Source organism: Chenopodium quinoa, unplaced genomic scaffold, assembly GCF_001683475.1.
Source record: "Chenopodium quinoa cultivar QQ74 unplaced genomic scaffold, ASM168347v1, whole genome shotgun sequence".
NCBI lineage: Eukaryota > Viridiplantae > Streptophyta > Magnoliopsida > Caryophyllales > Amaranthaceae > Chenopodium > Chenopodium quinoa.
Window position 1 is genome coordinate 609,640 of NW_018743252.1, and position 13,312 is coordinate 622,951.

At 31.3% G+C, this 13,312-nt stretch overlaps 1 protein-coding gene across 1 annotated transcript; it reads left to right on the plus strand.

Moving 5' to 3' along the window:
• The first annotated feature begins 1,406 nt into the window (after nucleotides 1-1,406).
• Nucleotides 1,407-12,985, plus strand: LOC110734817 (exopolygalacturonase-like). The gene is made up of 4 exons (XM_021914963.1): nucleotides 1,407-1,469; nucleotides 5,225-5,514; nucleotides 12,183-12,419; nucleotides 12,708-12,985. The coding sequence occupies exons 1-4, from the start codon at nucleotides 1,407-1,409 to the stop codon at nucleotides 12,925-12,927; spliced, it is 810 nt and encodes a 269-aa protein (XP_021770655.1). The 3' UTR covers nucleotides 12,928-12,985.
• The last annotated feature ends 327 nt before the right edge of the window (nucleotides 12,986-13,312 follow it).

The window sequence follows — 13,312 nt, forward strand, 5'->3', positions numbered from 1 at the left end:
AATTTTCGTTTGAGTTATTCTATTGTTAAATGAAGATAGTCTTAATTATTTAAATTGATGAATTGTTTTTAGATTTTATTTTCATATTAATCTTCTCTTTTTTTCCAGTAGTTCATGAGTAGTTTTATTTAAAAATAAATAATAGTCAGTTAGTGTAGGCATCATTCGAAGCGCGCCTACATAAAAGCATATTGTGAATATGCTTGACACTCATAGGAAGTGGGAATTGACATATACGATTAGAGACAACGATTAGGGACAAGGAAAGTAGGAAGCCGCCAACAAGTTTTTAAGGAACTTGTAAACTGTTCACGGATCATAAAAGGCAACCACGGTTAAGGGACAACGAAAGGCAACAACGATTGACCCGTGAAGGTTACACCCCATTCATAATCCAAGAGATTACTAACTCCATGTGGTTGGGAACCACGAAAGGAGGATCGGGGATGATGGTACGAAGTGAGTCATGGAGTCACATTTGCCTGTATTGGCCTCTACTCAATTCTTATTGCGAAAAGTATTTCCAATGATCTCAAAGGCATGCAAACAAAGATCTAATTTGCTCAAAACTAATATTACGCTGAATTGGTTGAATATTAATGCAACACATAATTCCAATTATTAGTGATCACTTCGATTAAACAACAAGATTAAAAAGGAACTTAAACCGGCCGTCCAAATTATCTTATTAGGCGTTATCTTCAATTACATATTCCCTTAAAATATGCAATATAGTGATCAACAATAAACAATAGAATAAACATCGACATTGGAAGCAGTTTAACCATAACATTGTTAGTCAAATCAAATTATAATAATAACCCTAATCATGATACTAGCAATAAAGAATAAAAATAAGAGTAATTAAGTGATTAATTACTCACTTTTTGAGTTTCCTTGAATTGCTATATTATGAATAAATTGTTAGTAACTTATAAAAATATAAATCAATTAAATTAAATAAAAAGTAGAGTTGATTTGGTCCAAACCCTCAGTTAATTCTACCTTTCAAACCTTGGTTTAAGTATAAAACTTCGGGTCAAGTATAGACTCCTTGGAGTGCTTAGGAAAAGTATTATGAGAGAATAGGGTGGCTAGTGTTTAGGCTAGAGCATAAGAGAGAAAGATAATGATTTTTTGGTCCCTCGAAATTGGAAAAATCAGGTTTGTATTTATAGAGAAAACGTGAGGGGTGAAGCACGAAACCCTAGAAATTAAAAGGCGCCGCGAAGAAACCCTAGAAAAATGTCGCGTCACGGCATGTGTGCCGCAACACGGCGCAAGATACCGTGACACGGTGCAAAATACCGCGACACGGCGCGGAATACCGTGACGCGGTGTGTCTGCCGTGACACGGTGCACATATTTTCCTGAAAACAGTCCAGATTCATTTTATTCATTGCTTAATGACAAAGAACGTGATATTTTATGCGTCGTTTCAGCTATTCAAGATTAATTTCAGGCCTAAGGTATTTATTATTTATTAATCGGGCTTAATTAATAAATATCACGAAATGAATTAAAAGGGTTTGGGCTAGGATATGAGTTGGAATGAGTTTGAATAAATGGTTTGACTAATTTGTTAACTGGATAAGTTTGACTGAACATGGGTTTTAAGCACTCCCGAGATTAAATATTTGACCCGACCAATAATGGCAGTGAAAGGTTGTTCATCATTGGGTTTGGTTTTGGGGAGACATTTCCAGGTGTCTACAGTTAGTTTTAAATATAAATTGTATAATATATTTAAACATTGGTAACAAATTTATTGATTATAGATTCATAGATGATGATATTCATGAGTTTTAATAAAATTGATTTTAGTCTAATAGTTTTTTTGTTTACATGGATAATCTGTTTATTATTAGAAATATGAATTGTATAGGAAATAATAAGATTTTTGTTTTTTGTTTTTTGTAAGAAATAATAGTGCTTTATTAATTTAAGGATAAAGTATCCGAGAGTACATAAGGAGAAATCTCACATGGGACGTGATTTGCCCAAACTTGCTCTACACCAAAGAGCACTAATCTAGCTAAGTGGTGCGCTATAAAGTTCCTTCCCTTCTTACATGAGACCAAGAAACAAACTCAAAGTGAGAAACTAAGTCTAAAACATCATCTAAAATATTATCTAGGTCCGCTAAAAACGTTGATGCTTTGTCAAGAAGGTTGATCACCACTTTAGTGTTCGATTCAATCATCACCTCTTTTAGCCTAAAACGTTTCCCAAGCTTAATTCCAAACTGAATAGCCATACATTCAGCAATTGCAGGCATCCAGAAGCCTCCCACACGTCTTGTTCCAACAAAGATAACATTCCCACTAGCATTTCTAGCTACTGAACCAAGTCCCACCCAACCTCCATCAATTATGGTTGTTTCGGGGTTTTCTGAGGTGTCCTGCGGGAGAGTTACAACAGCGAGAATGCACGCTTGACTTTTGTTCCTTCAAAACCACGAAACTCCGGTTGGGTGGAGTTCTTCCTCCGAAGATCAAGTTAGTATGATTACGGATTAGATTATGCGCGGAAAGTAAACGGGTATTACTCTCGGATTCCGGGAGATTCCGCAATTAATATTGCTCGGGTTTGGTGTCCGTATTTCTGAATGCCAATAAATGAAGATGATTCCTCTATTTATAGCAGATGAAGATCTGCTCCCCCATTGGGGGTAAAATTCCACGTGGCATCCATTGATTGGATGCCAATGGTGCTATAAGGAGGTGACACGTGTCAGACTCTCATTGGGCCACGTGTCTAGAGTAATTTTTACCCTAAACATTTGCCCCTCACAGGTGCTGACGTGGCTATGCCACGCGGCGCTTGTGACACGTGTCAACAGGTAGGAGGGCGACGGTTCGCCTCCTTCCCTCTATTTTTTCAAATTTCACACTAAGGGGGAAGAGAAGGTGACGGTTCACCTTCTGAGATTTTCTATAAATAGGGATCTCCCTCCTTTCATTCCTCACTTTGCCATTTTTGAGAGAAATTTCTTGAGAGAAAAAGAGAGAGCTCCTGACCCCGCCTGGTTGCTCGTGCAAACAACCTTTAACATCGATACATCCGGATACCGTTTGTGTTTCGTAGCCTGTCTCACTAAGGTATCCTTCTGACTTAGTCAGTTTATTTGGATGTTCGATTATGCTGCAGCCGGCCTATGCCGTCTGGCGCTTCTTTAGGCAATTTTTCTGATGAATTGCATCTATTTAGAATCTCATCCGGTTTAAACCGTCTGAGGTATCTTCAAGCAATCTCATTTGTGAGTTGCATTCAATAGATCCTCAGTCGGTTTAAACCGTCTGGGGTATTTTCAAGCAATCTCATTGGTGAGTTGCATTCAAAAGACCCTCAGCCGGTTTACACCGTCTGGTGTATCTTCAAGCAATCTCATTGGTGAGTTGCATTCAAAAGACCCTCAGCCGGTTTACACCGTCTGGGGTATCTTCAAGCAATCTTATTGGTGAGTTGCATTTAAAAGACCCTCAGCCGGTTTACACCGTCTGGGGTATCTTTAATAACTTTCTTTTGAACTGCTTTGCTGTTCCCTTAGCCGGTATCATACCGTCTGGGGTATGAGCAAGCAGTCCCTTTCTGAGCTACATTTCTGGCACCCGAACCGGCCTCACGTCGTCTGGGGTATTTGCGAACAGCCTCTGGATTTATTGTTTTAACGGATACACAACCGGCCATCTGCCGCCTGTTGTAGTTTCGTTCAATTCTTTTTGCAAGCTGTCTGTTGATGAACCTCAGCCGGTATATACCGTCTAAGGGGTCTTTGGACAACCTCTAACAAAATCTCTAGACTACTTGTTCTTTATATCTACCACAACCGGCTTTTCCCGCCTGTGGTATCTTTGGGCAACATTAGTGATTAATTTTTCTTTCTTTTGCCAATTTGCAGTCTGCTCAAAGTGATACCGTCTGGGGTATCGTTGGTCAACAAACTTTCGTCTCCTTTCTCTAAACTTTTCTTCAATTATTATTTTTTTTTTTTTTTTTTTTTTTTTTTTTGCAAAATCTTTTAGTAAACTATTTATACCGTATGATTTTTTCTTTCCCGTTTAACAATCATATTCCATATATACCCAAATGAAATATTTATGAATATCTTTTACTTTATACTTGTATTTTGTAATATTATTGTCAAAAATATTAAACAACCGTGCATTGCACGTGATTTTAACCTAGCTATATACTAAAGGCGAAACCTGGAATGATACTTGTCATTTCCTGGTTAATAATTTTCCCGCCCTTTTTTTATTTTTTTTGCCATATTTTAATGACATTTATTTTATAACCTACAATAATAGTTGTTTCCATTTTGACAATATCTTTAATCCAATTATACTCATTTTTTACGTATATTTTATATACTATGAAACTTTTAGTTACAAAAATAGTAACATAGATTAAATATAAGGTATTGTAATATATTATTTTCCAAGGTTATTATAATATTATCAATATCAATTTATTTCTCCAACTTTTATCATTCGATAATAAAATTTATTTTAATTAAAAAAAATATCATTTTGGTAGCATACTTTCTATAAATCATAAAATTACATAACGTTTATAAGAACAAAATCATTTTGTTATAGTATACATAACATATATTGGAATATTTAATCTAATGACTCGAAATATTTATGTGATTATTTAAAAAATAATAACCCTTACTACTCACTCTAAAAACATATTTAAAAAATTGATTACGGAATACTAATTATTCTAAAGTAAAATAAAATCAACCAAATTTTCATATTATGCTGGTCAAAGTGTGTCAATAATTTAAGGATAGATGTATATGAGTTCATATATGGGTACTAATCTTTATGTATTTGGTATTGGTATAAACTAAAATTGAAGTTATTTGTTACAAATAATTATTTTAGATTAATTATTGTTGAATTAACACCATTATTTATAATTTATTTGTTGTTTAATTTAATTATGACCGTGCATGGAACAGGACTTAACCTAGTTTTCAAATATCAAATTTTAATGTGAGTAGTTAAAGTGTAACATTAATATTAATTGATTTATTCCTTATATTATAAAATGGAAGGAATACCATTTTTAGAAAAATCCTACTATTTTATCTACTTCATTACCCCCTTTATTATATTTACTTTCTTCTTATTTTATCTTTCATGATATTGAAGTTATATAATAAACATTTTATAATTTGTAGCAAAATTTTTCTTCACTTTTGGTTTTGTAGTCAATTGTTCTTAAAGGCGTTACAAATGCATCCATTAGAAGGATTACAAGCTTAAACCCTATGGGATTCCACTTCTTCATCACCACAAGCAAGTTTATTAGATTACAAAGGCTTCATATAACAACTCCAAAAGATAGTCCTAATACTGATGGTATCCAGATCAGCTCTTCAGACCAAGTGAGGGTCTCACGATCACGTATTGAGACGGGTGATGATTGCATAGGTATCCTACAAGGATCAACTCGACTTTCCATCAACAAAGTAACATGTGGTCCTGGCCATGGCATAAGGTATAACATTCGTTATAAAACATTTTACGTTTTTACTATTAAAAAAAACTAATTTAAGTTCTCCTAACACATGCTACCAAGTAATGCACAAGAATTTAATTAGTTAATCAATTTTCTTCTTTATAATTTTATGGGATTTCTGTTTCAAATAGAAAGTAAAAAGATTTTTTTTTTTCATCTAAAAATTTCCCAACACCTCACTCGTTGATCGCACTTACAAACACATTTATACTCCCATTCAAAATAACAAAGATATACATTTTATCATCCCTTCTTCTTTAGTTTTTAATGCTAAATTATATTAGAAAAAGTTTAATAATTTAGGTAATATGAAAGATTTAAGTACTCCTTCCATTCCTTGTTGATGTTCTTATATTCCATTGTGGGCTTTTCAACAACTTTTTAGTTTTTCTTTCCTTCTAGAATTTTTTTCCTTCAACTTCAAAGTTTTACTACAATAAAATTTCTCATTGTACCCCAATAAATTTCATGTGCATCCATCTAATTGTATTTTTTTCCATTGATTTTTCTATTAATAATTTCACATTACACATTCCACTTCATTTATGCTTGTCATATATTTCGTCCACATCTCTTTTGTCCATAACTAACTATATCTCTACATTTCCTCTGAATTTCTTCATTTTCTTCCTTCTTCCGACGAGCAAAGAACCCTAAAAATTGTCTCTTTCTCCTCAAATCTAGGGTTTATCATGGAACTGTTTTTGTGAAATTTTCGTTTTTTGCATTACAAACACCATAAGACCAAAAGCCCCTTATCAATTTTTAAAAAATATGAATTTCTTCTGTTGTCCATTTCCCTTCTCTTCTTGTTTTGGCAGATCTAGTCAAAGGATTAAACATAGAGATTATGTTGAATTTGGCATACAAAAAACTTGGTTTGGGTGTATTTCCCTTGAACACATTTTATCTCCCTAATTTTCAAAGATCTTCAAATTAAATTCTTTTGTATGAATATAAGTGACAATTGTCTCTCTCCTCCAATCTTCATAAACAATATATTTTGGAGTTTAAATTTTCGAAGATCTTTAAACACGTTTTCTCTCTCCTCCAACCATTATGATTTTAAGAAATTTTGGTATTTAGATTTTTTGTATATATTAGAGTAATCTATTCGATCTAATCCATTGGTTGGATAAGTGAATTCTTTTATATGATTAGCTAATTACATTTACAAGGATTGAGTTTGAAACTATAAAGTCTCTCTATAAAATCTGGCAAAACTGTGTGAGTTTGAAAAAAATAAAAAAAACAAAAGTGAACATATTACAAAGAACCAGCTTAAAAGAGTATGTACTTCATTTAATGCTTAAGAAGAGTACATAAAAGATTCCAAATATGAAGATAAATAAGGAATAGAGGGATTACTATATAATTAATAATATAAACTTGAGAATGCACACCCTTCAATATTCTTATTGGTGATTATTCAATCAAAAAAGATTCTCTTAATATGTACCGATTGAAAGATTTTACAAACAAAATCTTTTACAAGCTTACACTTAATTCATTTCTACTTAACATAAACTTCTTCATGATTTTACAATAGTCTACAAAGTAGGCACAACAGTGTTTAAAAAGTGTGGAGTTTCTTACTATTTAAACTTGATTTACCCTATAAAATCAATAAGAAATAGTCACTTCCTTACTATTTCAAAATCACTTTCTAGTATAAACTAGAATACATATGTCAAAATTTTTTTAAGGGATAATCTTGTTTACCTCCAACCTAGAAGTTTAGAAAAGTAGTAAAATTTTGATTAAAATAATCTCCTTTGCAAAACATCATTAGGTCACCAATAAATGTTTAATGATTAATTAAGTTTGAGATAAACACACTGATATTTAGTTATCATGGCTAGTTATTTACTAATTTTAATTAAAATTTTGCTAAAAACTTTCTGAAAATCACAAATAATAGAGGAAAAAAAAAGGGGTGTCCTTAATTTTCAAGCCTTTTACTCTAAACCTCATGCAAATTTCTATTCAAAGAAATATAGAAAGTAACATAGTTGTGATATAAGAAGTGACTTATCTAACATTTTTAAAAATAGATTTAAGATTATCATTAGTTCAAAAACACCAAATTGACAATATCATTAAATTTTATCAAATATATCTTCATCAAAACCCTATCATAAATTTTTTATATCTTGTAATCATTGATGATGATGTCTTGAAAAACATGGCATCCATTATCATTGGGTATAAGCAATAAAGACACATTGACTCATAACAATAAAACTCAAGATGACTTATCTAAGCATATGCCACAAAGGACGTGCATTTGTAGATCATATTGCAACTAATAATTAATCTTAAATAAGAGATATTATTAAGGGGTTCATTTAGGATTGGAAGATAAACACGCATTCATGTGGCATGAATTTCTTCTAAATTAATCTAATACATTATGTATGTTACCCAAGTTAAAAAATAATGTTCCTCGATCACATTTTAATAAGCCTTTAAATTTTTACCAATGCAATAAGAAAGAATAAACCCTGTAACTATGGATTTTGACAATGAAAAATAACAAACTCCTTGAAAAATTTGCATGTTCACATTCTCTTTTCTTATATGATGTGAAAATCTTGTTAATTTTTGTGATACTTAATATATAAAAACATTTATCACTAATGCATCCAAATAAATAATTTATTGAACCTTATATTAGGCATTATTAAATAGACTTAATTCTTAGCTTTTTTAACTTAATAGAAGTAATAAAGCATTAAAGATTTTTTTGTGGATATTTGTAATTTTTGTCAAGATACTTAATATAACTAAATGTTTTCAAGTACTGATAGTTAATTTCAACCACTCTTTCATTTCAGTGTGATAAGGATATGCATAAAGTTATCCTTAACAAAATGATAACTTCTAATAAAATGTAATTTCAGCCTTCCTTTTAATCTCACTAAATAATTTTTCATCCAAATGCTTCAAAGATTCAATCATTTGACACACATCATATTTGTTAAATCTTGATATATACATTTCATTACCTCTTCACGTAGTCGTCTAACCTTTCATATTACACAACATATTGAATAGAAAAAATGTGTTATCTAATTTTGATATCGTCGTATAAGTAAATAATATAAGAAACTTCATCACACAAACCCTTTGATAAATAATATTCCATCATTGAATAGGGAAAATCATTAACAAATGAATTCACAATTACTTTGTCAAATTTTCATAAGATCCTAGGTCACCTTAGTTTTTATTGTTTCAAATAAAGACAAGTTAGAGAGTTTAGTTTCAATCAAACTAACATTAGAATCACAAGATTTATAATTTTAAAAATTGCAAAGATCACTAGGTTCCTTATTATTGTTAAGTCACCCCAACCTAATGATCATTACAACCAATGGTAACAATCCAGTAACAGTTCATATGTTAGTACCCACAAACTATTACCTTCTAGAGCATAAATCAACATTTAGATAGTTTTACCATAAACATATTATGATTGACATGCATATGAGCAATTTAAAAAGTAACAAGCAACAAATAATTATATGTGTGAACACATTACATTGGCATGCAACTAAATTAACAAATGTTTCCATAATGATAAGCGTAATTAACAACCAAACTTTGGCCACTAACATAATGAAAAAAAATTGGATCTAACTCTAGTCACATAGGCCAAGTAAACTCTCATTACAAAATAAATGCCAATCAAAACCAATATTTAGATTTTTCTGGCAATTTAATTAACAATCATTTTTTATTCCACAATTCATGGATAGAGAAACTATAGATTTACAATTCAAAATAGATTTTTACACAATAGTATCTATATATCGGGTGTAATATAGAACATAATTGAAATTCAAGGATAAAGAACTACCAGATCTATTAAACAATAGATGGAGGTTCACTTTATTAGAAATTGGTAAAATATAAGGAAACATTATAGGGTTAGGAAGAGAAATGAATAACATATGTACTTTCTAGAAAGAGTAGTGTATGGAAAAGTGTGTGGATTAAAGGTGTAACGTAAGATATTAGTTTCATTCACTTAGAGGAAAAGTGTGATAAAATAATATTAAAAAGATATGTGAGTAAGGGAACATATAAATGAAGAAAGCAATTTCGGGACAAGGAACGTAATTGGGAAGTCAATAATATGTAGATAAGGTTGGTGAAACCAAACAACTACGAATTTCATATATGTAAATTAATAATTTCCAAGATAAATCTTTATACAGTAAATTTTTAATTTTATAACTTTAAAGGCCTAAACAATTTCTTATGTTGTAAGATATATACTTGGTCATCATTGTTTATGAAGCTAAAATAAAGAATAATTTGAATCACAAAATAACATACAGTGGCGGAGCAAGAATTTTTTTTTTAATAGGAGAGCCAAACATAATATATGTTAATTAATATTTTGTGCACAAAATAATATGTGGTATATTGAAATGACAAGAATAAGTGTTAGTGGGCACTTTAAATTTAGAAGATAAGTAGTAAAATGTACTCAATTTTTAACCAAAACCAACTAAGCTACATGCAACTAACATCATAATCAAGGAGAGTCTAAGGCCCGCCTCAACCCCCTTGTTCCACCACTAATAACATGATCATATATATTTTCTCAAAAACAATATAGTCATATTTATTTCAATTTTTAAATTTGATAGTAAAAAAATTCCATGTAAGTTCATTTTAGATTTCTGAATTTAAATAAGTTAATCTAAAACTAAATAATTTTCAACTTTAAAGATACGATAAAACATCACACGTTTTTAAAAATATATATATATATATATATATATATATATATATATGTGTGTGTGTGTGTGTGTGTGTGTGTAGATTAATGCTAACCAAATTAAAAAATTTAGAATACCTCTTGTGATATCAGATCATCTATGGTTTTTTCACCATATACCCTTGAGTAATTCATTAATTTACTATATACTCATGAAACTTTTCAAATTCACCATATACTTCTAAGTTTAACAAATATGTCACCAATTGCCCTTAATGACTAATGGTGTTAACCTCCATTAGTCATTAAGATTAAGTATGCCATGTGACATCTTCTGATTGGTTGTTTTTTAAAGTCTATTTATTTAATTACTAAAAAAAGTAAAAGTTAAAAATTATAAAAACCAACCTAAACCCTTGCCACCCTCCCCACTCCACCACCACCACCCCCGCCCAGCCCCCTCCCCTAGTGTCGGGTGGACCCCTCCCTCTTTCAATGTCGCGACGGAGCCCCTCCCCCTTCCCCTTAAACCACCATACCCCCACCCTGACCTCCTACGAAACCCCCTAGAAAAACTTGACCCAAACCCCTAAAACCTCCAAATCGCCCCTCCCCCCACCCTCGCCCAAACCCTCTCCTGTGCACTGGCCAAACTCAATCGCCCCTCCCCTTACCATCTACACCACTCCCCCCCTCCCCCCTTCCCTTGGAAACAACACACCAAAACCCTAAAACCAAAATCTAGGGTTTTGACTTTGAGGTTTTAGGGTTTCAAGGTGGTGGTTTTCGGGTAATATGGGCGGTGGCGAAGAAGGGGAGGGTAGTTTGGGCCGCCGGCGATAGGATTTTGGGGTGGTGGTTTTCGGCTATGGTGGAAGGGCTAAGGGAGGAGTTTTTTAAGAGTTAAAGGCGAGAAATTCGAGCTGGGGTATGGTGATTCATGGGAAGGGTTTAAGGGTTAGCTTTTTCATCCAATTTAATGATGTTTTACAAGTTTTATGTTACCTTAAGAAGTATTGCAAAAGCTAGGGATAAGAAAATCACATAAAACACAAGTAATTTTTTTTTTTTTTTTTTTTTGACAATGGAGAAAAAAAAAAGGTTAAATATGGTACAATTTCCCTAAAAATATCAAATTTTTGTAAATTTTACTTATTGATAATTAAAGATATTTATGGTTTAATTTTTTTTCATCGACACACTTAAATAATATAAAAAAAATAACATATCAACTAGTTTGGAACAACAGAAATATATACTTCCTCTATTTTTTTTATTGCACCATGAGTGATTCACGCTTGCCAATGCATTACTTCAGCTATCAATATCTTTAATTATACTTTTGTACAAAATTATAAAAATTTGATATTTGAAAAGTAGATTTCGAGACAAATCTAACTAGATGCTACAAGATTATGTTTTTCCTTACGGATAAATCACAAAAGATGGTCAAAGAAGATTATGTGAGCAGTGTAAAGTCCTTATGGTGCAATAAAAGAAAAATGGAGGAAGTATGTAAGTTAGTATACAGTTAGTTTAGTAAAAAACATAACACATCATCTGAATATTGTACAAAATATTAAATCGCTTTTTAGTAATTTCTATTTTGAAAACGACTAAAATTAGCAATTTAATGAGTAATAAATCTTAAGTCCAAAGTTTTTTTTAGGCCTTTTTATTTTTGTTTTATATTTTTATCCATGTTTATAAGATCGGTAAATCATATCATTTCTTCAATATTTATTAAATAGGTTATTTGAAAAAACTTTGAAAACTATAAATCCTTCTGAAATCCCAATACATTCGATTTCATCCCTTAACTTTTAGATCAATCATACATCGAAAAAAAATTTACATGTTATTATGAGAAACATTCTTTGATGGAAACGTTTAACATATTTTTCTTAAATAATAGTGTTGGTAGTCTTGGCAAGAATGAGGATGAAGAGGATGCCAAAGGTGTCCAAGTAAAAAATTGCACGCTTCGTGGTACAACCAACGGTATCAGGATCAAAACTTTTCCTTTCAAGCCTAATGTCATTCCAATCAAAGCTTTTGGATTTCTTTTCAAGGATATTGTTATGAAAAGTGTTCAAAATCCTATTATTATAGATCAAGAGTATTGCGGAGGAGGCCATTCTTGTGTGAACGGGGTAAGCATCACTACTTTATCAGTTATTAATATATATCCTTTAATATTAAAAATCGAAAAAAAATATAAGTATATAACTAATGTAGTCCTATATTATAAATATGACTATTACCCTTAGGTCTATAATAATCTTCTAAAATTAAGTTTGGAAAAACTAGTACAGTAGTCAATAGGTATTTAATACGATAATAAAATTATTAAAAGAATAAATATAAAAAATCAACCTTCATTATGATCTTTAATAAACAGTTAAAATGTACATGTTGACCGTCTTAATTATGTTGTACAACCATCCAAAATCAGGCTTAGTGATATCTTCTTCCACAACATAGGAGGATCGACAACTTCATCTCAAGCTATTAACATCAAGTGTAGCTCTGCGGTACCATGTCAAAATGTTCATCTCCACAACATCAATTTGATTGGTTTAAAAGGACCATTATCTGCTTCATGCATTAATGCCAAGATAAACTTCTTTGGACTACAAGTACCAACTTTGAAGTGCTAAGTTTAATTAATTATATTTTTACGTATTTTTGTTATTCAATTACCTGATCTTATTGTTCAGGATGGTGGAATAGAAGTTCAAATTTTAGTAATTTTGAAAGAGCATACTTCCCTATATATTATCTTCTAATCTACAATACAAAATAATTAATCATTCTTGTAATTAAATGGAAATAATTTTTCTTAATTTGTAGACACCAAAATCATGTCTCCCTAACTAACACTTAATAATTGCACCAATTATTTTAATTGGTCCAAATTTTAGTATGAGTGGATATATTGATAATATTAGCCTTCATTTTGACCCCTCTAAACCCAAATACACCATTCATAGCACAACACAATTTCTAAGTTGTCAAAACCGACCCCAAAACACAAACCAAAAT